Here is a 27,022-nt window from a genome sequence, read left to right on the forward strand (position 1 = left end):
GTTTTCCACTTTAAGAATGCATTACAAAGCTACATGTTTTTCATTCAATAACTTTTTATAAAAACAAAAAAATATATATATAATCTTTTATATAATATATATATAAAAGATCGTTCTTGCTATGTATAGAATATGACGTAGATAAGGGAAAAAGTGAAATTAGGCAAAAGAAGAAAGGCTACTGGTTCAGGCAAGAGAAGGTGTCTTGGTTTAAGGAGGGGCAGAAAAAACAGAGGAGCAGGTGGTCTTACATGGACTTTGATGGTGGAATCAACAGAACATGGAAACTCATTAGATGTTAAGGGCAATGGATTGTCAAAGACAACTCCCACACTTCTAGAGTAGTCCTAGAGGAAGGAGCTACATTAGCCAACAAGAAAGAAAGAAAAAAAAAAACAAAAACAGGAGATGTAGATTTGATGTTAAAAAAAAAAAAAAGACCAAACAAGGGCTATTTAATAACTAATAAAAGAATAGGAATAGATCTATAAACAGAATGAAGTTCAGGAAAAGATACCTGTATATAATGGAATTTAGCATACAATACAAATATCACTCAAAGAAGGGAGAACATGGAAGGATAAATTAGTAATTACTGTTGCCACCCCACTAGTCTGGAGTGGAAATGGACCCCTATCTCATAACTGACACCAAAATAGATTCCAGACAAATTAAAGATTGAAATCTAAGAATATAACTCTAAAATTAGATAAAAATTTTGAAATTTCTGATGCAATTTAAATGTCTATACTTTTAAAGTGGTGAAAGGTATCAAGCATGCCAGCCCAGTAAGACTCCATTAAGAAAACCACTAAATCACTATGTAAAAGTTTAAAGCTTCAAAATTTCAAGGGAAAAAAAGTGAAATGGCAAAAACAAAACAAGAAAAGAAAAAGAAAAATGGAAAAAAAAGAAAAAACCCCAAACAAACAAACAAACAAAAAAACCCCCAAACCTGGGAAAAAGTACATTTTTAAAAAAGATTCAGGGCTAGGGATATAGCTTAGTGGTAGAGCACTTGCCTAGCATGTGTGAGGCCCTTGGTTCAATCCCCAGCACCACAAAACAAAAACTATACACCAAAAAGAGCTACAGCAGAAGTGGTGGCACATGCCTATAATTAATTCAGCTACTTAGGAGCCTGAGGCAGGAGGAGCACAAGTTTGAGGTCAGCTGGGACAGCTTAGCTTAGGATTGGGGATGCAGCTTAGTGGTATAATGCTTGCTCAACATGTCTAAGGCCCTGGGTTCAATCTCCATTAATTCAAAACAGAAAAACAAAAAAAACCCATAAAAATAGTGTATTTGAATCAATTAGAAAAATGTAACTAAAAAAATGAGCAAAAACAATAAATAATTCACAAATGAAAGGCAAGTGGACAATACATACCCTAGGGCATTCAACCTCAATAATTAATACAAACTATTATGTAAATCTTCCCCAAAGCATCTGCCAATTATTTGGGTCTAAACACAAAAACAAATAGAAACTATAGCCCATCAATACGGATGAGGAGAGTGGGAATGGCTAAAACTTATCTGAAAAGCAACTGGCAATATGTGTCAAGCTCCCAAACAGGGCACACACTTTGACTCATCAATTCCACTTTTAAAAATTTATCATAAGGGGGCTGGGGCTGGGGCTCAGTGGCAGAGCACTTGCCTAGCATGTGTGGGGCACTGGGTTCAATTCTCGGCACCATGTATTAATAAAAAAAAATGGAGGTCCATTGACAATTAAAAAAATATTTTAAAAAATCTATCATAATGGGGGTACTTTAACAGATGTATACATAAGCACAGTCACTGCAACATGCATATAATAGTAAAACAACTGAAACTACAGAAATTCATTATATATAAACATTAAAAGTGATGATGAAGTAAATCTATTGTATTAAGAAGCATCTGCAACAACAAACTGTTATCTCTGCATAGTTAAGATTACTGGTGAGTTTCATTTTACAGTTCATCCTTTTCTTAAAACGTTTTTTTCTATAATACATATATGTATAAAAATGTGTGCATAAAAAATCCAGTATATACAGAACTACTACAAATAGTAAGAAAATGATAAATATAACAGAAAAATAGGCGTTGACAGAAGAGAGTATAAAAATACTAGAAGATGCTCAACCTCATTAATAACCAAGGAAATGCAAATTGAAGAGAGAGAAATAACTTCACATCTATCCATATGACAAAACCAGAATGTTTGATTGGTTCTAATAATGGTGAGGTCATAGGGAAACAAGTATTTGCATAAATTGCTGACAGGAACATGGATTTGTACAGTCACTTTGTTAAGACAATCTGTATGTATAAGGACATATGCTCGTTACTATTTGTTAATACAAAAAAAAAAAAAAAAACTGGAAGAAGTCAGGTGAGGTGATGCATGTCTGTAATCTCAGTGGCTGGGGAGGCTGAAGCAGGAGGATCAGGAGTTCAAAGTTAGCCTCAGCAATATAGTGAGGCTCTGAGCAACTCAGTGAGACCCTGTCTCTAAAAATATAAAAAGGGATGAGGATGTAGCTCAGTGGTTAAGCATATGTGGGTTCAAGCCTAAGTAACAACAACAACAAAAAGGAACAGAGAAATGGCTAAGTAATATAGAGCAAGGAATTCTAGGCAGCTATGAAAGAAATGATAGTAACAATCTGGTCAAAACCTAAGTATCTCTGACATTCACATTTAAAACTATCTTTAAAATCAAAAAGCTATTCCAAGTTACAACGGACTAGAAACCAAGAATATTGCGCAAAGTTACCTTTCAAATGACCTCTTAACTTTGGTGGTTCACCAAAGCAGGTAATTTACCTGCTATGTCATTTGTGGAATGAGGTCACAGAGAAACCCTGCCCTTCCAGTCTTGCTTGTGAGAAGCACACACATGTATGCACACTCTCCATAGCAATCTTTAACTGCAGTAACGTTCATCACAACAATCAACAACTCTCCTAGAGCCTCTGAGAAAGCAAAATAGAGAAGCCACATTACCACTTCTCAGATAATCTAGATCCATAGCAATGGCTTTTAAATGTTACTGACCAAAGACAGAGTAAGAAACACATTTTGCATTGACACCCACTCCTAGACACATAAAATGAAAATTTCCCAGAATACTTAACTTGCTACATGATATTTATTTTCCTCTGACTTCTTTTCCTATTCTTATTTAAAATGATCCAATAAAATTGATTTTATAATAACCCACTAATGGTTTTAAACCCACCAGCTAAAAACATAATGACTCAGAAAAGTAGGTGTATAAGTTCTCACCACCATATCTCCCAATGCTGCCACTACTACCACCACTAAATTCTTGGCTACCTTGCTTTATTTCAGAACATCCCACTCACTTGAAATACCTTTCCACTCTTTTGCTCCATATAATTCAAATTAAAATTTCCTGACCTACCTAAAAAAATTAATTATTATAGTATTAGGCATACTTTATTGAATGTCCTCTCAACTATTATAACAATAACTGTCCAATGAATTCATCAAACTTTGTGACATCTTTTTTTGCCTACAATTGTTGTTCAAATCTTAGACTTGAATCTTTTAACACATAATCTCACTGAGGTAAGGATTACTCTTACGCTGATAATTATAATTACTGTACTTAATAATGCCTAACACATGGCAGAAATATGAATTTTGTTTCCTTGTAGAATATGAATTTTATTTCCTTTGTAAACAAAATATGAATTTGATAAATACATAAATATGAATTTTGTTTCCTCAGCTTATTAGTTCCCTTTAAGAATCATAAAAGAATGCCACCCATGGTAAGCTACAACAGAATGAAAGGTATTCTATAAATCACCAAGGCACTTCATTTAAATAACTGCTTTATAAACAATCAGTTGAAAGGGGGAGTAAACTCAAAGCTCTCAAAATTCCCAGAGAACTTCCCTGGAAAAGAGCTTACCTGTATAGTGAGACCTGGGGCCATGACATTTAAATCTTTCTGTAGTGCTTGCTTCAGGTTTTCATCTATTTGATCTGTTTTTGAAGTCAAGAACAAAAGATCTCATGATGCTCAATTTTTTTTTTTGCATTGTATTAATAACAAAACAAAACCAGAGTATGAGATCTAAATTTTCCACAGTATTATTCTTTCACAAAAAATACTTTTCCTTTTGCACAAAAGTGAAAGAAATTAGTAAATTAAGGAAGATAACAATCAAATAATCTAAATTTACCCCCAAATTAAATTTATCCAATAAAATCATTTATATTAATGTTGGATAAACTTATTTATTGGATAATAAACAACTATATCTTGTCAGTTTTAATACCAAATCTCAAACACGGGGGTTTATCTCAGGGAGCCCACAAATACAATTCTAAATTTCCTCAATTTATCTATTAAGATAGCAACAAAGTAAGTTTCTAGTGAGATATCATAGTAAAAACAGAATATACAGCTGGGTACGATGGTGCATGCTTGTAATCCCAGCTACTTAGAAGCTAAGTCAGAAGGATTTCAAGTTCAAAGACAGCCTCAGCAAATTAGTGAGGCCCTAAGCAACTTAGTGAGACTGTCTCAAAATAAAAAATAAAAAGGGCTAGGAATGTGGCTCAGTGGTTAAGTGACCCTGGGTTCAATACCCTGTACCAAAAAAAAAAAAAAAAAAAAAACCCAGAATACACAGTATGTGAGTTAAGTTTTTCTGATCTCTACTGAGTTATATGTGAAATTTTAACTTAAGATAAAAAAGTTTTTAAAGAAATTGCTCTATTATAAATTAGAAAAAAATGCTCAAATAACATATGGTTTACTAATATGACAGTATCAATAAATGAATTAAAAAAATTTGACTGACTATTTTCATATTTAAAACAAATCACTTACCAAATAATTCAATGTAAACTTCTTGAAGCGTATGGGCACTGCAAAATTGATTCAGCTCATGGTGGATTTTATTGAAGATTAAGGTCTTGTCATAATCTGCAGTGTAGTTCCTCACGATATCAAACACTAAAGGAAAGGTACGACCATGTTTGTTCCACACAACAATAACCCAGGTATCTTCAAATCCGCCAGGATAAGTTACAGGGATTATTATTATACATGAGGAAAAGTGCAAACAAAATAGTAAAAACAAAACACAACTCACATACCTTGATGGGTTTATAGGGCTCAATTTTCTGGATTTTCTTACATTCAAAACACTAATAGGCAAAACCCAAATTCTATACTTAGGAAAGCATACATTATTTTGGAAATAATAGGTAAGTGTCAAAGTTTTCAGGTAAGGGCATGACACAGATTTGTACTTTGGCAACATTGTGAAGATGAACTGAAAAGCAGGAAAAGTATAAGATGATTATTAGAAAAAGTTTAGCCAAGAGGTAAAGAGGGACTGAATTAATTAAGGAATAATGAGAATAAAAGAAGATAGCAGCTACAAAAGATCATTTTTAAAAAAGCAGTTTACAAAGGGTGTAAAAAAAGACACCGGCCTAAGCCAGGAACAATGGTGCATGCCTATAATACCAGCTACTCAGGAGGCCGATGCAGGAGAATCTCAGGTTCAAGGATAGCCTGAACAACTAGTGAGACCCTGTCTCAAAATAAAAAAAATTAAAAAAAAAAATGTTGGGTATGTAGCCAAGTGGTAGATTACCTGCCTAGCAAAACCACAAGGCCTTATGTAAACTCCCAGTACTTCAAAAAGGAAAAACAAACAAACAAACAAAAAACCCCAACTGACCAACCAAACAAAAACACTAGGCTAAAAGAGAATTACTATACTAGACTAATTACTATACTAGACTCAATGTCAGGCAATTTAGATACAACAGTCCTTAATCCTCACCAACAAACAAAAACAAAAAAACACCACCACCAAAAAGCCAAAAAAACCCCAAACCAAAAACCAAAATCACCTAATTTCTCAAAGTAGGAAGTTAAGAACCAGAGAATTTCAGAAATATCCCCAAAAGTACATAATATACCACGTCAGAATCTACATTCTACCAACTAAACAAGTAAAACAGGCTGCTTTTTGTGCCTGGCTTCAGACACAAAGACTTGCCCCACTGGCCTTCTCATGCATGATATTAGACGCAACTGGATTCCAGACCACAATTGATGGATAGGCCACCAATATATAACTGCTGACTAAATCATGTGGCTTGATCATTTTCCAAATGAATTGGCAATCTAAGTTTCCTATTTAGCTGTGACTAGAGCTAACTTCTTCCTTTTTTCTTTTTGTATGTATGTGTACTAGGGATATTTTTTTGTGGTAATAGGGTACCAGGGCCTCATCCATGTTCAGCAAGCACTGAGCTACACCCCCAGCCCTTTTTATTTTGGACAGGATCTCACTAAAGTTGCCTAGAATGGCTTTGAACTTGTGATCTTTGTGACTCAGCTTCCTGAGTAGCTAGGATTACAGATGTGTAATACTGTGCTCAACTTTTTTTTTTTTTCCAATCATAATCCATTCCAATGATTTTTGACCAGGTAAAGTACAGTCATCCCTTTCGTATCCATGAGGGATTGGTTTCAAGACATCAAAGTGATATCAAAATGTATACATGTATATAAAAAGGTGTACTATTGGCATATAAATTATGCATATCCTTCTATCCATTTTAAATCAGGTCTAGATGACTTGGAATATCTAATACAATGTAAGTGCTTTGTAAATAGTCGTTACACTACATTGTTTAGAGAAACAAAGTCTGTATGTTTAGTATATACATAATTTTTTCCCAAATAATTTTAATCTATGGTTCATTCAATCTGTGAGATACAGAGGGCCAACTGGATGTACAAAGACTAGGAAAATACTTAATCTTTAAAAATATGACTCAAATCCATTTGACATGATACATTTGCTATTCTCTGAAACCTTTTCACTATTTGTACCTGTATCAGTGATGTGAAATTTGTCATAATTAGAATCTCACATTCTAATCTCTCTCTCTCTAGTCTGTATTAAGTCTTCTCAAGTAAAATAAAAACTCCTTGGTGGCAAAAGCTATAACTTCACCTTTTTAAACTGTTCTTGCCAAACATATATCTTCTACATACTAGGCAAGCAAATTTTATTATCATCATTAAAGACAAAATGTTCTATCTTTTTTTCAGGACTTGCAATTAAGGTTCTGAATTAAACATTACCTACTCTATCTGTAAGTTTTCATCTTTTACCAGGAAAATGCTTTCCCCTACACCAAGAACTTTGTGGTTGCTTTCCAAATTATAGCAAATCTCAACTAGAAAAGATTTCTCTAAGATAACAAATCAGTGTGACTCAAGAAAATGATCAGTTATAGGCTTTTATCATAAAAGGAAATTACCTCCTATCCTCATTGGATACAATGCTATGTCCCTGTTCTAGAAATAATCAATGACCATCTTGCACTTAGAAACACTAAGCTCAGAGACAAGTAAATCATGGAGTTGCAGAAAATCAATTCTGTCCAGAATCTGTGACTGACTCACACACACACACACACACACACACACACATATATTTTTTTTTTTGCAGGGTGTGTGGGGGTGCCCACTGGGGACTGAATCCAGGGATGCTGTACCACTAAGCCTCATTCCAAGTCCTTTAATTTTTTAATTTTTACTTCTACTTTTTCTACTTTTCTCAGAGCCTTACTAAATTGCTGACGCTGTCCTTGTTTTTAGGATGCTCCTGCCTCAGCCTCTGGAGCCACTGGGATTATAGGTGATGTGTGTCACTAGCCTGAGACCTATTTCTACCTCTGTTCTATAGTAATGGAAAATTTTCAATGATTAATCCTTTATATTTATCAGTAATCAATGAGGTTATAAAACTTTAAAAATGCCTTCCTATTCCTCAGGAAATATCTGTTATAATACTCTGGTTATAACTATAAAAATGACAGATAGTTAACATACCTGCATAAGGAGCCAACATGTTAACCACTTCTATTCGGTCAATATAGATCATGACCCCACCACTAAAAATCAAAGAAATGAGACAAATGTGAGCCAGTAAATAGAATCCATAAAGAAGAGTTACAGACAGACCTAGACAGAACTTGACAATCAAATACATTAACTTAAAATATGGAGAGTATGGTCCCTATTTAAAAGAATCTCTGTCCTTTTATATCTGTCAAAAGCTTCTTTGTAGGCTTATAATGATATTACTTTAGATCATTTAAAATAGGTTATTTACAAAATACCTTGAACTTGACATTCTTCTTTTAATACACTTCAATGTAGTGAGTGAGTATTCTCTAGAAATAATTTGGTCCTCGCTTGCCTTTCTTTCCCTAAACTTCTTTAGGGCAGCAATTTTCAAATTGAAGTCTTCAGACCAGAAGCATCAGCACTACCCAGGAACTTTTGTTAGAAAAGCTTACCTTGTTCCACAAGGCATATTTTAACTTCATCAGTTTGTAGTGTTATCAGGGGGAGAAAAAATGCCTCTCCAGACTTACTGAATCAGAAACTCTAAATTAGGTGGCATTTAGTACTACAAATAAGATGATGAGATGAATTAATTTTAAACTAGCTGAAATAAGTACTTCGTGTATACTAATTCTAATCCTTATAACTGCTTTTGCCTGATTTTTACAAATGAGGAAACTAAGTCTAGAAAAGTCAATAAAGACATATGGGGCGGAGTAAGAGGAGGACACTCACTGTACTTTTTGCTCAATTTTGCTATGAACCTAATACTCTTCTAAAAAAATAAAGTCTACCTTAAAAAAAAAAATCATTAAAGCAGAAGTAGTAACATTGATATACAGTTAGTTATAATGGTTCTGAAAAATCTACTTTTTTCAATAGCACCCTATTGGTTCCTAAGATGGAAAGCTCCTATCTGGAGATAGATCTTTTCTCATATAAGGCTTATATCAGAAATCCCTCTAGGTTACTATCATGCTTATTTGAAAAGTGCCTAAGTGATCACAATTTTAGGAACAAAAACTCCATCTGAACTAAGGGAGGGTGGTCAACAAGGATAAAGCTTACCTTGTTCCACAAGGCACATTTTTAACTTCATCAGTTTGTAGTGTTGTCTGGGGAGGAAACACAAATAAAACTCAGGACACATATTGTCAAAGAGCTGCCAGTTCCAGAGGCAAATCTCTGGAGAGCTCTGAGAGAAAGAAAGGGAGAACTTCATCAAAATTTTAGTTCCCCAAAGATTAAGTATCAGAGTAGTCATATCTTTTTTTATTAGAAATGCGACTTGAAATAGACAAGATTTTATAACTAAGGTTCAATCAAAATGCACTAGGAAAGATTCAATGTTCAATCTGCTAGTAAGTAAAAAACTCTGGAGTTCCTTATTTGCCTGGACTTACCCAGGGACAGCAAACTACAAAAGCTCACCCATAAGGTACTATGGTCAAGATTTGTGCTCTGAACTTTGATTCCACTGCTAACATTACTATTTACAATGAAGATAAAAGATAACTATTTTATGTGTACAAGTACCTTATGACTCAAAGCTACCCTTGAACTTAACAGCAATCTTTCTTCTCTAACGCTACAGTCAATATTTTTAGTTTAGAACCTAGTGATCTCTCACATGTTAAGTTTCCTTTTTAATATAAGTGCCAAACCAGTAGTGCTTTCTCCTAGTGAACCAACAATCTGGTACTGAATCACTTTGCCATGTCACACCTTTGTTTGAATCAGAATGACTTCCTACTTGTACTCTAAGGCCTCAAACAGGTCAGCTGCTAATAAGTATATTCTAGACACAATGCACCTTACCAAGTGACAGCAACATACCATTTTACGGAATATAAAAGAAAAACGGAGCCTAGTTCCTGTTTCCAAAGATGTCCTAATCCTGCACAGGACACAAAATCCTTATAAAACAATCCATCAACAGGTACAAAATAACAGAGGATAAAGTTAACTTTTGGGTGTTAAGTTACAGGGAATAAAATAATAGCTTGAAAAGCTCTCTGAGGAACATCTTAATTTCAATAAATATCACATTCAAATACAAAAAGTTGAAGACAAACTTGAGTATACATGTGACAGGAAGAAGATTGGTTGGTTTGAAGCAGAAAGCACAATTTAGATAGGACGTGACTTCTGAGAAGAGAATATATTAGGTAGAGGCCCCTGAATGCTGGCTGGAAGTTTTTTTCTAGTCCATCTCATATACAGTCATAAAATAAACCTTTCAAAAAAATTGAAGGACTGAGGACATAGCTCAGAGTTATGAGTACTTGCCTATCATGCATAAGGTCCTGAATTCAATCACCAGCTTTGGGGGAAAATGTCTTTTACTTAATTCCTTTGATCATATGTGATGCAGTTCTCATCATTCATCTTATCTGGAGGCAAGATAATCAGTAGGAAACCTAAAGAATTACTTTATTTAGATTAATTTAGTAAAGATCATGAAAACTAAATGCTCAATCCAGTAGACATAATACAGAAAGGATGTGATATTTGGTTAAATAGAAAATTCCAGAAGAGAAAAGAAGAAAATATAATTCTTGAGTTGAAAGAGTGGGATGATGGTAAGCATTTATAATAGTTTTAGGTAAAGTGAGGGGAGCTTATGATGAAATGAGTTTAATTTATTTTATTTCTTTCAAACCACCATACTAATTCAATTTCCATGTTCCACATAAAGTAAAATATGCATTCCTATTTAAACATAAAGGATATTGCCCAACCAACTTTTAAACTAAGAAGAACTAGTAATTAGTTCAGTGTTAAATCTTTAATTTAATATACTCTATCTATGTATTTTTATATTCTTTAAAACTTATTTTCTGAGCTGGGGTTGGAGCTCAGCGGTAGAGTGCTTGCTTAACATGTGCAAGGCCCTGAGTTCAATCTTCAGCACCACATAAAAATAAATTAAGGAATTGTGTCCAACTACAACTAAAAAATAAATATTAAAAAAATTTTAAAAAATTATTTTCCAAGAATGACAGAATATTTATTTTAAAAGTGACTCTATGTTATGTATACTTTAAGTTGAAGGTTTTTGTATAATTTCTCTAAGCACTGTTTTCTCTTCATATATCATATATAGGATTTCACATTCAAATGTATTCCTTTCAATGTCAAGTTTGTTAAGACATTTGTTGACATTGGGTTATGTCTTCTAATGTGTTCCAAAAATTCCTAAAAATTATGTTCTTTATGTCTTATAAGAACACTTTATTTAAAAGAATTTTATTAGTGTAATTCTTTCCTAGACTATTACTGTCTCATATATAAAGAAGGACACCGGCTCCACATTTAATTTTTTTGTAGATGCAAATTATACTAGTTTAAGCTGAAATCTTTCTACTAATTTCATTTGAATCTCAATCTCTCTATCTCTCTCTCTCTATCTATAATATATACATATCACACATAGTATAACTGTTATATATGCAATTAAACTCTAAAATCTGCTTAATGGCACCAGTATAATAACATTATAGACTGCTGAAGCTGTTGGTAAGGTTATGCAATTAAAATTCCTTCTTTCACAGAGGAATAACTGACATCTACAAGAATGAAGTGATTTTATCAAATCATGGAATCCCCATCTTCACTACATCAACATTTCTGAGAAATCAATTCTCAAATTGTAACAACTTCTACCACAAATAGAAAGGTCAGAAATATATATGTGTTATAGCTCCTGACTTCAAGAAACTTAAAAAAGAGATTTTCTGGAAAGAAAGCACACAGAGAAATTTAGAAAACAATACAAGAGAATATTATTAAAGGACATAAGACCAAAGGTCAAACTTTTAATACAGATTTAAAGAACTATAGATTAGAAGAGAAGGAATCTGGAATGAACCTAAAAATGGCTGACCAGATTTAGGAAGGAGAAGAGGAATGGAGGGAAAGATGGCAAGTGAAGAGATGATAGCATTCATTAATCAAGGCAATAATGAACAAATATGGGAAAATAAAATGGAAATCAGTGTAACTAGGGAAAGAACATCACATTTCACTTCAATAAATACAATAATTTTCCTAAGCCGTCTACAAGGGATCTGGAAGAAAATCTGGGGGATTTAGTTATTCATAATTAAGCACTCACTCAGCAGGAAGCCTAGAATTAAAATTATAAGATTAAATAACACTGAATTTTCCTGATTCCTGAAAAATTAGCAGCAGATGGTAGTCAAACTTCTGAATCCAAAGATGTATGATCACAACGAATATGCAAAAGTAATAATAGTCTAATCCTATTTTGTTATCTTATGTCAAAAGATATCTATTAAGTGTCTCCCATGGGAAAGATATTCTTTTCAATAACTAGACACTTATTTCAAATATTCTGAGATCCTGTCAAAATACCACATAAAATTGTTCTTAATGTATCAGGCAAAACTGAGGCAGAAAAGCTGTGTATAAAAATTCAGATCTTTCATGTTAATAGTAGCCCAGGAGCCTGCCTCTATGGAAACCAAAATGTAATCTAACAGTAATCACTTGCTTGTATTTCTAGTTGTGTTCCTAATTCTTGCTTTTGTTTTGACAGAAGCAAAAGAAAACCGGCTACATAACATTATACAGATGGTAGAAGTCAGTCCTTCCAAACTGCCTAGCTCACACTTCTAATTTACTTCAAATGTGAGATAGTTCAAAATCATAACTTGTTCTATGACAACTGTACTCTGAACTCCTGCATTTAAGTAAATAACAACATCTGCTTAAACAATAAGGAAATCTATCTCTACCCATGAATATGGTAACTTGTCACACTTGTATTTCTGGAATCCCTAGGAATCACTCACCTGTACAGATCTGAATGTAGTAATGAAAGGCAACATGATATGATAGCCTGGTCCACTGGGGCTAGTTAGTAAAGCTCCTCCCCTGCAAAGAGATATTTCAATTTGACAAAATTATAAAGAGAAATTCTCTTTTCAAACCTAAAATGCTATAGGTCTTACTTTTCAAACCTAAAATGCTATAGAATCTTACTCGTGGCTAAGCTATTAAAGCCTCAGAGGAGTTACGCATGCCAACAAACCCAGCTTAAAATACCTACATAACTAAAACGGTTTTTAAAAAAAGTAAAATTAAAATTGCAATGTTACACCTTGTTTCATAAGCTTTACCATCCATACCTCTGGGTTTCCAGCACCACTCTCCGGTTCAAAGGATTTCCCTTTGATCTTTAGCCCTCTGAGAAATATTTGTGAAAAAATTCTAATGGCTCTTAGTTGAGGTACTTTAATTGTACATAACAAGAGGCAAATCAGAACCTAGAACAATTACATCACTAGGTTGAAAAAAAGAAGACAGCAACACAAACTTTCAAGGAATGAGGAAATTTCTAAGGCACATAATTCTGCAAGACAACTAAAATACTGGGAATATAAAGTTTCTGTATAAAAACAACAAAATTTTAGCATGGAAAGATAAACGGAGGGAAGGTTCAAACTATAAACAGGCAACATATGAACTTGTTCACTAAATTCTGGAATGTGAGAACTATGAAAGCACACACTGAAAACTATAAAAAAGAGGTATTTGGGGAGCAAACCTAACAAAGAAGTCCTAGGTTTGCAAAGAAGCCACAAAAATAAGAAAAGATGAACTGTTTGAAGTTCATCGATAATTCTCTGAAAGCTGTTTCTTGAAACATTCTCTCCTTTACTGACCGAAAGACAAAGCCAAACTGGATGAAAATCTGGACAAAGCTGTCATTTCTTATGCTAGAGTTCCATTTGCTAAGATATGCCATTAAATTGTACTTTTTTAAAAAAACAATTCAGGATGCATATAAAAGTAGAAATACCAGTTTTAGGTGGATGATGAAAATATGCAAAAGGTTAAACCTCTTTTTGAATACACCACTGGCCCTATTTCTCCACAAATTGGTTTCTTTTACTAGTCTATATCAAAAGGAATTGGTGGTTATTATGCTTAAGGAAAAACTACTCCAGCTTAACTAGATGGCAACACAATTCATACATTTCTTTCCTTGATTTGAATGGGTAAGGAGTAGACCATCAGTGTTGGGCTTACATTCCTTGAGAACCAGGGACAAAACAACTGACATGGTCATAAAAGCTTATAAAACATAACCAATCACTGGAAGGTTTTTAATGGAAAAATAGAAAAAACATAAATAGGACGAGATTTCCTAAAGAGCATCTGGAGTGGCAAACTAAAAGCCTGTACAGATGTACCGATTACAAATGATTAATATATCTCTTCAGTTACAGTGACTACTTCCTTTCCTGAGGCTTAACCTCTGCACAACGCAAACACAACACTAAAACTGCCTAACACTTGGAGGGTGCTCCGCAAAATTCTGCTTCACCCCGTGCTTTCTCAAGGGTTATTAAAAAATCACTTCTCCGGATTGGGAAGTACTCCCAGGATGCTGCAGTGGCAACAACTTCCCAGATTCCACTCTGACGTAAGTACCGGGTCTGCTCTAGAACCTGGTGGAACGCACATGCTGCTCACCTGTAGTACACTGCCAGATGTCCTTCCTCGATCTTGTGGATGGAGGCGTAGAGGAGAACAACTACAAGCCCCACCACTGCAGCCACCAGAACCCGGGCTTGAGTCATATTCATCCTTGTTCCTCCTGGGTGAGGGAGGAAAGGACCCTCAGTCTGGAAGTAACAGGCTCGCCCCCTCTAATTTCCACCCTTTCCCTCCAGGAGACCTGGCACGCTTTCTCCATTTAAGACGGGGAGTCCCGGACCCCTTTCCCCTCATTCTGCTCTCCTCGCTTAGCAGGCGTTCCCCTAGTCAACCCCTCCGCCTAGGTGGCCCGCGGCCCGCCCCTGCGCGGTGAGCGTGGCAACCCTTCTCTCGACGGCCACTCCCCCGGAGGAAAGCACTAACTGCGAAGGGTCCCAAGCCGCAGGCTTCGGAGGAAGGCCGACCCCTCCGCCGCTCCTCACCGATCAGTGACGCATCGCCCCCGCCCGCACGTGCAGCCGCCTCCCGGGCAGCGCCAACCGCCGCCAACCACCGGTCCCGCCCACTCGCCGGCACTGCGGCTGCGCGAGGACGCACTCAGACGCAGCGCCCCTCCGTGACTAGCTAGACGGGGAGCAGGCGGGACAAAATTCTCCCAGCTTCTAGGCTGCGCAATGCCTGCGAAGGAGCGTCAGGTTCTTTTCCGTGTACTAATCAGCTGCTCTAGAAGATAAATTAGTAGTCTAGATAGCAGGGAGGAAGAAGAATGGAAAGGGCCACTCGAATAGGAGACTTCTCAGTTCGTTTGTTCTTTTGCAGAAAACCTACTTCCTCACTTTGAGTGCCGAGCTGTTCCTTTTTAATGTCCTTTGTGGTATGTGGCCACTTCTACTGTGTGGGGAAAGCACGTGGTTTTGGCTCAGATTCTGCATTTCAGGAGTAACCTGCTTGTTTCAAAGAAAGTCCTATTTAAGTTCAGACGAAGAAGCTATTCCGATCGAACTGCATCATTCACTCGCCAAGTTATTGTTTGAGTATTTTTTATGTGCTAGAATGCTGACTAGGGTTTTATGAAGGCCATAGAGAAAATAGGAATAAAATGGGCAAAGCATTTGCGGTGCTTGGGGACCTGTCCTCCAGGGAGACCAAAAAGAAGTGACTGAGTTTCCTTAACATCTTTTATGATAGGAAGGTGTGGTTTAGTAGGCTAGTCTAGGACAAGATCTAGAAAGAATAGAATGTATTGTCCTACTGATAGGGGGACTGGTTGGCTAACCAACAGAAATACTTTCTCCCCCCTGCATATTCTTCTGTTCTTCAAGAATTCTGCACCATGTACATATATTACCAAAAATAAAAAGGGGGAAAGGACAGGGTAAGGGTTTTAGTGAGGTGGATGAATACAAGGGAAATAAATAAGGACATCATATTTGAATAAGTTGGTGTAAGCCTTGAGAGGACAGTAGCCTGGCGTGGCCACATCTGCACAAGATAGACTAGAGTTGAAACTCCTAATCTCTTGGGCAGGGAAATAGAGGGACACAATATTTTAGAGCCAATGAATCTGCAAAATGGCTGAAAGTGGAGACAAACTGGAGGCTGGGACCTTATGGGATTAGGAAACTACAGGTCCAAAGTTATAACAGTAGTTATTAGCAGTGGAAGTGAGAAAAGGTAAATAGAATGAGATTATTGTAGCTACTCCTTTTGATAAATACACTGACCTGTGCCATTCATTTGATTTTATTACCTAGAAATGTCTGGGATCTTGTCTGCTTCTAGATAAATGGTATTTACAGAGCTTAGCTACTTTAACTTCCAAAAAAGCAAAATGAGTGAAAAACAATTTGCTCCAGCCCCTGTGTTTTGTGTATACATTTCTCTCAATTTGTCATAATATTGCTTAGACTAGAGTTCACAACTTTCATTCAACTTTGAAAAGTTATTACCCGGCAAAAGAGTAGTCCACACAACAAAGTAGTCCACGCAAGTTTGGAGTTATTTAACAGTCTGTTCTGACTAATAGCACCTGTCCAAACCAGGTAGATCAAGCTGTCTGGATAAGACCCTATCCACATATCAGCAAAATGGACCCCACCATGTAGCAAATCTTTACTCAATTATTAAAACGATATTTAGAAAATGAATGATTGCTGAAAAAAATTCTTGAACAATAGCCATCAATGTTCAGACTTCCAGGTGAGTATTTTTATTGAAATGCCTGTGTTGTTTCTGATCTTAATATCTAGCCTAATATCTTCTGAGCAACAGGTACTCAGTAATGTTTATTATTAAAACCTTCTAGAACTAGGGAAACAATAGAGACTATCTGTTATAATAGCTGGTAGGGATGGAATTACTATCTTTAGAGAAACAAAGAGAAACCACTATATTAAAGAAGTTGCCCAATATTTACCATACTTGATAGCCTATCACATAATTCTGTGCTCCAATTTTACTCCATGAACCTTCATATTTTCCCAAATTCCATATTCAACTGTTATGTTATAACCTGGTTCTTGTAATGAGTAGAAATTCAAAATGGAATTTAAAAATCATTTAATATACAAAGTGAAAAACTAAAATATAAAAGCATTTCACATTTTTAAAAACACATAATACCTTCTAAATTATTTAACAGAAGATAGAGATCCACATCCTTTATCTGAAAGCATTGGGGCCAGATGTTTCAGAATCATAAAATTTTCAGACTTTAGAAAGGAATTCAGTGCATATAACATACTACATTAACCCTCAAGAGTCTGTGACATAATTCCACTCCCCCAATAATCAAAAATCTTAATATTTCTGCAGCAAAATACATGAATATTCACACTAAATGGGATAAACAGATTCAATAACAGTTCAGATTAGATTTGAAAGCATATTAATTTTGTCACCAAACTTAAGAAAACCTTGTTTTCAAAGCTTCTTGGTTTTTGAAATTACAATTTCAGATAAGGGAATGTAGACCTTTATAAACTTGTATGACAAGACTTGATTGTTTAAACAACCCATTTTTACAAATGAAAAAAAAAACACATAAATTTTCAAATACATTATAAATTAACAGGTATGTCTTTGATATTATTAAATGTACATCTTAAATACATATACACATAGCACACAACATATTTTATCATTCAACTGGTATAAAGGCACAGATGCACAATCCCTTCTGTAAGAAGGGGACACTGTTAAAATATGTAGTAAAATTAAAAATGGGATCGAGCCAACTCCTTATGCCAGGAAGAGCACTTAGTGAGTGCAACACAAGGAAGTAAGGCTTATTATTCAAGAAGTAACTTGTGAACAGTTTCTTCCACAGAAACATAGGTATACACTTTTACTTAAAATGCATGTTCTATGTACAATACTATGGCCTTATACCTAAAAATTAAAACTTTAGAAGGTACTATTGTCAGTTAAACAAGTAATGTTTTACCAGATTTGAAGAAGCTCCAATGATGCTCCAAAGTAGCTATAGTACTAAAACAAACATCTAAATATGTCCAGTGACTTTTTAAAAAAATAAAATCCTGTTTGAAAGTTTACTTTATTCAAAAATCAGGATAGTGTGCTTGTAAAATCTTGATAGTTTTTGATCACAGTCATTGCTTCTACTGACTGGTGTGTGAAGAATAGTTTCATAGAGGAAAAACCAACTTCCAACATGTGCAGCAACAACTTCTATAGGTTTGAGGACAGTAAACAAGTAGCAAGTCATTCTGTTAGCCAGCTCCAATCAAGATTCTAAAACCAGGCATGAAAAAGTTAAAATTAAAAGTTGAGTATAAGTGATAAGTGCATGGATGTTCTTGAAGTTTTTTGTATGTTTGAATATTTTACAATCAAAGGTTAAAAAAGCAAAAACACAGAAATTACAAATTGTAGTTTAGCTTATCCTCATTTTTTGGTTATCTTAAAAAATATTTTAAAGACTTTTCATAAAAATTTGAGGCAAATAATCATTCTGATGAAAAAGTTGATATTGAGACTAAATGCTGTAAAAGTTAATTCAGTAAACATTTTATTGTAATTTATTCAAGTTTTAATGAATCAATATAGTAACCAAATCTTAATCTAGTTACTTTTATTAACTACAACTATCTTAACATAATTCATTTTATATGCAGCAGGGACTATATTAGAATTATAGTACAAGTCCCATCTTATTGGAGAAAATTGATTGCTGAACCATTCTATTTCAGTGATCACACTGCAAAGAAAGCTTAATTTGACCAAAATTGTTGATATTTACTGATGACATAATCCTAAGTATACCTCTGAGTAACAAAAATGGGGATTTGAGTTTGAGGATACTCCTCATATATTTTTCCCTCTGCTTCTATTCCCTACATGTATCCTGAATGCCACATAAGGCTAGCACAGAAACTTAAACCCTTTGTATCCAGCATACCTAAAATACACACCCATATTCACACAAAACTTACCATCATACTACTGCCCTGTTCCTTATTTACTTCACGAATAATAGTGCTTAAATGGCCAAGACAGTTCAAATTTTCTTCTATCATTTGTGCTAAAGTCTCCCTGTGGGATAAAAGAATAAAATATTTCAAATTCAGCAAAGGGGCATATGAATTCTACTTTCTGTTCTTCTAGGTCAGGAAGATCACTGCCCTTCCTGTAGCCCAGCACCCAAAGCAGCTGACTCCTATACTCTTTATAGTTTCTTCCCTCCCATCTAGGGCCAGAGTCTCTGCTGCCTGCGCCTAACTTTAATAATAAGTCCACTATAACTTCAATCATACTTTCCTCTGAAACATAAATGGTGCGCACGCACGCACGCACGCGCGCGCGCACACACACACAATTTTCTCCCCTCAAAATACTAACTGGGTGTCAGGGAGAAAGATCCTTGTGGTGCAGACAAAATTTATTTCTGGAATGTTTCCTTTTACAAATAGCAAAAACACTAGCATGCTTACTTCACAAACACAAATGTAGGAGAGAAGATTCAAAAGTACAATCTCTTCTGCAGAGATCAGGGAAGGTGAAAAACTGGTTGCAAACTACAGATGATAGAAATGAAAAGGAAATCACAGAAGAAATGAAAAGGAAATTACAGAGAATCACAGAAGAAAACAGTGGGACAGGAGAGCTACCTAGAACCATGATGTATCCTGGAAGTTTCAATTTGATGGAGACCCTGGTTCAGATTTTCTCCTTCACACTTTCCTCTTACCAAACCTCAGTCCCTCCTCTACCTTAGTCAGTTCTAGGCCAGGATTATAGCCACTATTAACTTAGAACTAAATGATGATTCAACTCTTAATCAATGTATGGAAAAACAGGCTAACGGCCCCTAATCCTTGGTAGTTAAAACTAAAATAAGTTTTCCTTTAATAATATATTTCTACAGAAAATATATTTTAAAAGCCCATTAGGTACACTTTTGCAAACAACCACAACCTCCTATTGGAAATTACTTGTAGAGGTGACACTAGCATCCCCTAACAAACCTATTTAATGAAAGCAAAAGGTTAAAAATGTAATAAAATTTACTTCCTTCAACTCTAATAGAATGTTTCCTAAAGTCTATACAATTAATTATAACCTATACTATACTTGTAGATGTATCATACATACATTGGGCCAAATCTATAATGTTCCCAAGATATATCTGGAATTTGCTTTCCTTAAAAAAATAAAATACCAGATATCAGCTTGCCTTCCTGCTATGTGCTTTTTCTCTCATAAAAGAGTACAAAGTGTGCAACTGCATGACCACCTGAGCAGTGATGTAACAATGGCTGTACTTCTGCAAAATTAATTATTAGAGGAGATTCCAGGAAATGCTAATGCTGTAGAGAGCTCCATGAGTTGTGAGAAAAGTGACAATACATAAGTTAGAAAGAGCCACTGGCTCTGATTATGACACATCTTATAAGAAAATAATAGAGATTAATAATCATTCAGCTTTTAGTAGAAGAGTAGGAACTAATAAAAGAAAATACAGGCCTTCAAACTTGAGATCCTATTTGCAAAATTGATTTAAGGCACTGAAAAAAGTCTGATTTTTAGAAATATTAAGTTATAAAGTAAAATAGATCTCAACAATTTATTAAAAGGGCAATCAAGGACCCCAAAATCATAAATGCAAAATTTCTTGTAGAGAAAAATGGTTAAGGAAGGAATGAGGTTTAGGTAAAAGAAATTGATAAGCCAATAACATAAAGGTCTTAGAACTTGTATTGAGCAAATAATTATAAGTAATAATTGCTAAATGTTTACTTCCCAGCATTTTATATACATTGTCCAGTCAAACTTTCACAGCAATTCTAAGACATTCTCATTTTACAGGCTAAAAAAAAATAAAAAATAAAAAATCCAAGTAAATTGCCCAAGATTATTAGAGAGGGACAGTCAAGACTCAAACCTGGTCTGAAGGCATTGACGATTTCCTTAACCACTATATTCTATTGCCTCATTCCTACAACTGCTCTTAAAAAACAACTATCTATTGTTACAAAGTGAACCCACCCATCTTGAGGAGTTACCACGCATGACAGAGGCTGTTCACGTTCTGCTAAAGTTGGCAGCCATGCTGGTGACTGAGGGTTTACTGCACCTTCTAGACTGGATCCAACAAGGGACCGTGCAGAACTCTGTGTCTGAAAGGGGATTAAAATCAACAAGATTATATGCAGCACCTCTGCTGATTCACACAATTTTTCTTATCATATACAACTTTACATTTCTATCACTACTTATATGACAACCAGAATATTTCTTAATAAAACTTTTCCTACCTTTATACACCCCTACTACCTATCATGTTCTTGGCCCTTTTCTTCATTGACTAAAACCAAATGTCTACTCTTCTAAAACCACTTTAATTGGAGGGGGAAAAGCCCAGGTGAACAAAGGCTGGTTTCATTAATTTGTGCATCAAGTCTCTCCTCAAGTTGGTTTGCAATACCATAGTGATCCAGGGCCAGGAGGACTATAAAAACAGAGGGACTGCAAAGAAGAGTGATAATACAGAAGCCCTGTACCTTGGTTGCTAGTCAGACACTAGGCAAGGAACATGAACATCAATTCAATACAAAGTACATTTCATCAAGAGGACGCAGCTCATGCTGATAAAAATCCCTTTTGTAGAGAATAACCGTAATTTAATGTCACATTAAATGATTCGTTAATAATTACTTACACAGGCAATTTTAAGGAGATGCCATATTTCTTTCTGCCTTTTTCCCTGCATAAACATGACAGTATTGTCAGCTTCTTTGATGTTACTGAGGGCCACTTCCACTTTGGGGAGTAGATCAATAATCTTCTGCTTACAGCCCAACAACTTGCTGGAGAGATTAAATCAGTGTCAGATACTGTCACATCCCTCAAAACGGTACACCATACACCACACCCAGTTGGAGAAATGAACCATAATTAGCATCACATTTAATGACTGAGCTCCAAAGGAACACATACAAATAGTATTTATAAGTATATGCAACTGTGGTCAAGTTATCTAATATATTGCCAGAATTTTCTATGGCTTAGTATAGTTGCCAAAGAAAGGTATTGTGCTTGAAAAAGAACATATTACCTGAAAAGAACAATATATATGTATAATTATACTGGCTTTTAGAAAAGAAATAAAGCAATTTTTCTACCTCAGATGACCAAAGAGCTCCTTGAGAACACGGTCCTGACTCTGCACAGTATGCACAATGATCTTCACCATCTCTGTGCTATCGCTGTAGGAGTGATCTATAAAAGACTTTGGTCAGTGGGCATAATCTCTCTTTTATAAAACATATCAGCCTCCAAATAACAAATTCCTTAAAAACTCCTAAAAATATGAAACTAATAAATACCTCCATTATTAAATTAAAAATTAGATAAAGGCTTTAAGATTATCTACAAATAAATTCAAGGGCTAGGGATATAGCTTAGTGGTAATTATTTTTTTTTAAAGAAACTAACCTTTACTTTATTTTTAATTAATTTTACCTAGTTCTAGGTTCCTTTTTTTTTTAAGATGGACACAATATCTTTATTTATTTTTATGTGGTGCTGAGGATCGAACACAGTGCCTCATATGTGCAAGGTAAGTACTCTACCTTTGAACTCAGTGGTAATTATATATGAAAAAGTTAAATGTGTTTGTGTATAGTGTGTGTGTGTGTGTGTGTATGTGTATTATATGTGTGATTTATTGATCAGAAGACTAAAAGTCATAAAAATTTACTGATTAAAGAAAAAAGAATTAAGACTTGTTTTATTTTGAATCTTCAACCATAACTTGTCACTTGAGTCCCTAGTTACTATCTCCAACATTTTTATATTTTCTTATTCCATCAGTAAAATCCTAATCCTAGATCAGTCCAATCATCTGCTCTGTCAGTTACTATAACTATATCTGAGCTAGTTACTATCAACAAAAAACTATTATTGTACACTCTGTTTCCAATACTACTTATTCACATATTTTCACTTTTGCTCTGTATTCCTAATATATTCTGGATTAGTGACATCTTCCATTGTACACACCATCTTTTAAAAATCTTTAGCACAGTCCTCAAATTTATAGTCATCACTTCTTGAATTAAAATTAACCTCATTTCTCACTTCAGAATAGAAGGCGATAAGACAGTAAGACCTTGACCTTCTAACACTCCCACAAACGCATTTGTATCTATACCAATTCCTCCTCTTAATATCAGTAGCATCAGGCTAGCCCCTCCCACTATTCTCCCAAGCCAAATCTGTTCCAGTACTTCCTTTACACAGGCTTTTTGACTACCAAGCATATAAATATGCTAAATCTTCCTACTGAAAATTAACCTCCCTTGAGGCATCTCCTTTTTGTTCCTCACCTCTTTTCTTTCCTTAAACAGACAAACATCTGAAAAGAATAGTCTAGATAAGCAATTCTCATACTTTTTGGTCTCAGGACTATTTCATAAACTCAACATTTGAATAACCCAAAGGGTTTTTCAGAAATTAAAACAAATTTTAAAGTATTTATGTATTAATTTCACTTAAAACAAATCTGCTAGGTATGGTGACACATGACTCAGCAACTCAGGAGGCTGAGGCAGGATTATGATTTTGAGTTTAGCCTGGGTAAACTTAGCAAGACCCTATTTCACAACATTAAAAATAATATGGCTAGGTATGTACCTCAGGGACACTGAACTCAGTGTCTCTAGGTTCAATCCCCACTACTGCAAAAATAAAAACAAAAAAATAAACTATTTCTATTAACATTTTTATTAAAAGTAATCTAAAACAAAATTTTAGTGAGTAAACTGGCATTGTTTTACAAATCTTGCAAATCTTTCTGATTTCTTAAGTCTTAAAAGTCTTTAAGTACTGAGAAATGAACAAACTATATTTGTTAGATAAAGGTGTCTAAAATTCTAATTTTTTGCTTGAAATGTGGAATTCTACCATTGATGACAATGTATTTTCCCTTAAAGCCACAAACATGCTTCACTTTTTATTTCCACTAACCACAGTGTGGCTGACAGTCATTCTTTCAAGTAAAAATGGTATTCCATGAAAGAAGAGGCAAGACACCTAATGTAAACAATTAGTGAAGTGGTTTTAAGAGAACCATCATACTTCACTATATAGCAGAAGCACTTTATTATAAGTATGTCCTTTTTCATCACATAATATATTAAGAAGATATGTACTTAATTCAGGCACAGTGGAGCACAACTGTAATCCCAGCAGCTCAGGAGGCTGAGGCAGGAAGGGATCACAAACAAGCTAGCCTCAGCAAAAGCAAGGTGCTAAGCAATTTCAGTGAGACTCTAACCTTAATAAAATACAATAGAGCTGCGGATGTGGCTCAGTGGTCGAGTGCCCCTGAGTTCAATCCTCTGTACCAAGGAAAAAAAAAAAAAAAAGATATGTACTCAAGGGCTGAGACTTAACTAAAATTTATTTTTTAATGCTACATCATTCTTAAATGAAATTGGCTTTTTAAAAAAATTATGAATAGGGGTTGGGGCTGTAGCTCAGTAGCAGAGCGCCTGCCTATCATGTGTGAGGCACTGGGTTCGATCCTTAGCACCACATAAAAATAAACAAATAAATGAATTCTGTCCATTTACTACAAAAAATTTTTAAAAACCTATGAATACATGATTTTAAAAAAATATGACTTGCAATCTGTATATGGGGTAAAAATGGGAGTTCATAACCCACTTGAATCAAAGTGTGAAATATGATATATCAAGAACTATGTAATGTTTTGAACAACCAACAATAAAAAAAAATATATATGACTATTAGCATAGTCTTGTCCTACAGCCTTGATTCATACTAAGATGCAAGCCAGCTTACCCAACAATGCTTTTGAACCCTTAGTGGGAAATGTCAGTATATTTAAAAAAAGAAGGAAAATAATATCCTAGTATTATGAAAAATGATTTTGACCTCATAGACTGAAAAATTTCAAGGATCCTCAGGGGTCCATGAGTTACACTTTGAGAACTTCTGGCCTAGACTTCTCCATTTCTTCTTGTCTCAGTCCCTCCTCAATCTAATATAATCTGGTTTCTGTTACACTTTGCAAGGTCACCAATAATGTGCAATTGAATATTTTCATTAACATTTTTATTCAGACATGTCTATTTGAATGTCCCTAATATCAATATGTTAAAAAAAAAAAAGAACTCACGTTGTTTTTTCTATCTAGTCTGTTATCCTTCCTATATTTCCCTGGTCCCATCAAGTAACCAGATACTCTCACCAGAATCTTGGGAGGCATCCATGACTCCCAACCCAACCTCAGCCATCCATATTCAATCTGTCACCCAATACTACCAATTATACCTCCTAAATCCCTCTCCTTGCCCTTTCTCCCACACTTTACCTCACTATAAAAATTCATAATTTTGCCTTAGTTCATAATCCACTCTGCTCTGAGCTATGATATTGTCTTAATGATTTCATAAGTTATGCTCCTGTCACTAGCCTAGCCATACTTTAATCCATTATTGACAATAACCTGGAGTAGCATTTCTAAAATGCTAATTTGAACATGCCATTCTGGATTAAAACTTTTTAGGTTTTTTCTTTTTCAGCATGGTGAAATCCAAACTCTTTACCATGACATACCAGATCCTTTAAGATTCAGCTGTATCTTTCTCCTCCTGAAAGTCTACACTCCAGTGATACTGTATTTTCTTAAACATGCTAAATGCTATATGCCCATGTCTTAATATGCCTGGGTTCAATCCCCAGGTTTTTTTTTAAAAGAAGGAATAAATAAATAAACACAATTTCACATGCATATGTTGTAATGTGTTCACAAATTTTAATGTATAAAACCTACTTTTTTTAGAAATTAAGAACATTTCATTCTAGGGCACAAATTTCACTTTTTATTTCTTCTGTCACCTTTCCTAACAAATTTTTAATATCTTGTAATGTGCTTAATACCTTACAGTCTTCAAAGCATTTTTACAAACATCCTCTTAAATACATTGCTACAACACACTTAACTGAGTTAGGAAAGCTAGGTTTTAACCCTATTTTACAGAAAAAGAAAATGAGATATGGGAAGATTTGCCTGAGATAATTTGATCAGTAAAGTACCCAATCTTGAATTCAAGCCTTCAGATTTCCAACCTGTGCTCTTTCCAGCAGAGTATGCTCCATATTTAGCAGATGTTCAAAAGGAATTGTTTTGCCAATTATACAAGCAATGACCAATGCAGATGAAGGCAGCATTTTCAAGGTAAATCACTTTTGCCTAGCACATGGGCTTTTTCTCACCATTAAAAAGAATTTGCATCAAATTCTTTCCAAATTCTCTAATCTTAAGCATCAGTGCCCCTCCCCCACCACTCACATCTTTCCACAGATATTTCTGCTTCCTCTTTCTCTTCTTTGAGTTCCTTTTTTTTCTCTTCCATTCCTTCTTTTCACTTCCTTTTAAAAAACTTTTCTACCTCAATTTCCTTATTACTTTCCCTTTCTAATCTCTTAAATCATTGCAAATTTAAAGCTATTATACCATCATTATCTCAATGGTAATACTCAACAGTAATTTTGTAGCTTTTTAAAAATTTAAAATTTAGGGCTGGGGTTGTAGCTCAGTGGAAGAGTACTTGCATGTGTGAGGCACTGGGTTTGATTCTAAACACCACATACAAATAAATAAAATAAAGGTCCATCAATAACCAAAAAATATTTTTTAAAAAATTTAAAATTTAGGAATTTAAAATTTAAAATTCCCCAAATTTCTTAGGCTAGTGAAGGTTCCTAAAATGCCATCAGGTACTATGACAGAGGTATCTTATCTTACCTGCAGGTCTGTGCTTTAACTGCTTGTATAGATCAATTGCATGTTGTTCCCTACAAAAAAAGAGAAAACATGCTTCTCTGTGAAAGTAGTTTAGTGACTTCAATAATCCATAATTTGAAATGAATACTCCTGGTGATCGGAATGATTCCATTTAAAGCAAATATAAATTACCAATGAATATTACAGAGCATTTCACTGAGTTATAAGCAAGAATAATACAAGTTCCTAAAATGTGAAGTTTAATATACTTCACATGTGCTCTGATCTCCCACCACAAATACAACATCCTTTCAACAGAAACAGTGAAATTTGTAAAACCTATGGCTTGCAATTAAAGA

General features: G+C 34.8%; 2 protein-coding genes across 5 annotated transcripts in view; both read right to left on the reverse strand.

The window, feature by feature from the left end:
• Erlin1 (ER lipid raft associated 1) overlaps positions 1-14,949 on the reverse strand; it is a 35,069-nt gene extending 20,120 nt beyond the window's left edge. Inside the window, exons 1-7 of one of the 2 annotated variants that reach the window (XM_026394767.2) lie at positions 14,869-14,949; positions 14,423-14,546; positions 12,736-12,817; positions 8,987-9,033; positions 7,901-7,962; positions 4,865-4,990; positions 3,938-4,011 (exon numbers count right to left, since the gene is read on the reverse strand). In XM_026394767.2, coding sequence (XP_026250552.1) covers positions 3,938-4,011; positions 4,865-4,990; positions 7,901-7,962; positions 8,987-9,033; positions 12,736-12,817; positions 14,423-14,535 — 504 coding nt within the window. In that variant the 5' untranslated portion in view covers positions 14,536-14,546; positions 14,869-14,949. The other variant, XM_026394768.2, reaches the window with a different exon arrangement.
• Positions 14,950-16,772: 1,823 nt separating this feature from the next.
• The window catches only part of Chuk (component of inhibitor of nuclear factor kappa B kinase complex), a 44,494-nt gene continuing 34,244 nt past the window's right edge, over positions 16,773-27,022 (reverse strand). The window contains exons 16-21 of one of the 3 annotated variants that reach the window (XM_026394765.2): positions 26,685-26,734; positions 22,030-22,126; positions 21,567-21,714; positions 20,911-21,024; positions 18,841-18,940; positions 16,773-18,139 (exon numbers count right to left, since the gene is read on the reverse strand). In XM_026394765.2, coding sequence (XP_026250550.1) covers positions 18,872-18,940; positions 20,911-21,024; positions 21,567-21,714; positions 22,030-22,126; positions 26,685-26,734 — 478 coding nt within the window. In that variant the 3' untranslated portion in view covers positions 16,773-18,139; positions 18,841-18,871. Of the gene's footprint in view, positions 18,140-18,840; positions 18,941-19,218; positions 19,423-20,893; positions 21,025-21,566; positions 21,715-22,029; positions 22,127-26,684; positions 26,735-27,022 lie in introns of those variants that run through there. The other 2 variants (XM_026394763.2, XM_026394764.2) reach the window with 2 other exon arrangements.

Source organism: Urocitellus parryii, chromosome 5 (genome assembly GCF_045843805.1).
Source record: "Urocitellus parryii isolate mUroPar1 chromosome 5, mUroPar1.hap1, whole genome shotgun sequence".
Classification (NCBI taxonomy): domain Eukaryota; kingdom Metazoa; phylum Chordata; class Mammalia; order Rodentia; family Sciuridae; genus Urocitellus; species Urocitellus parryii.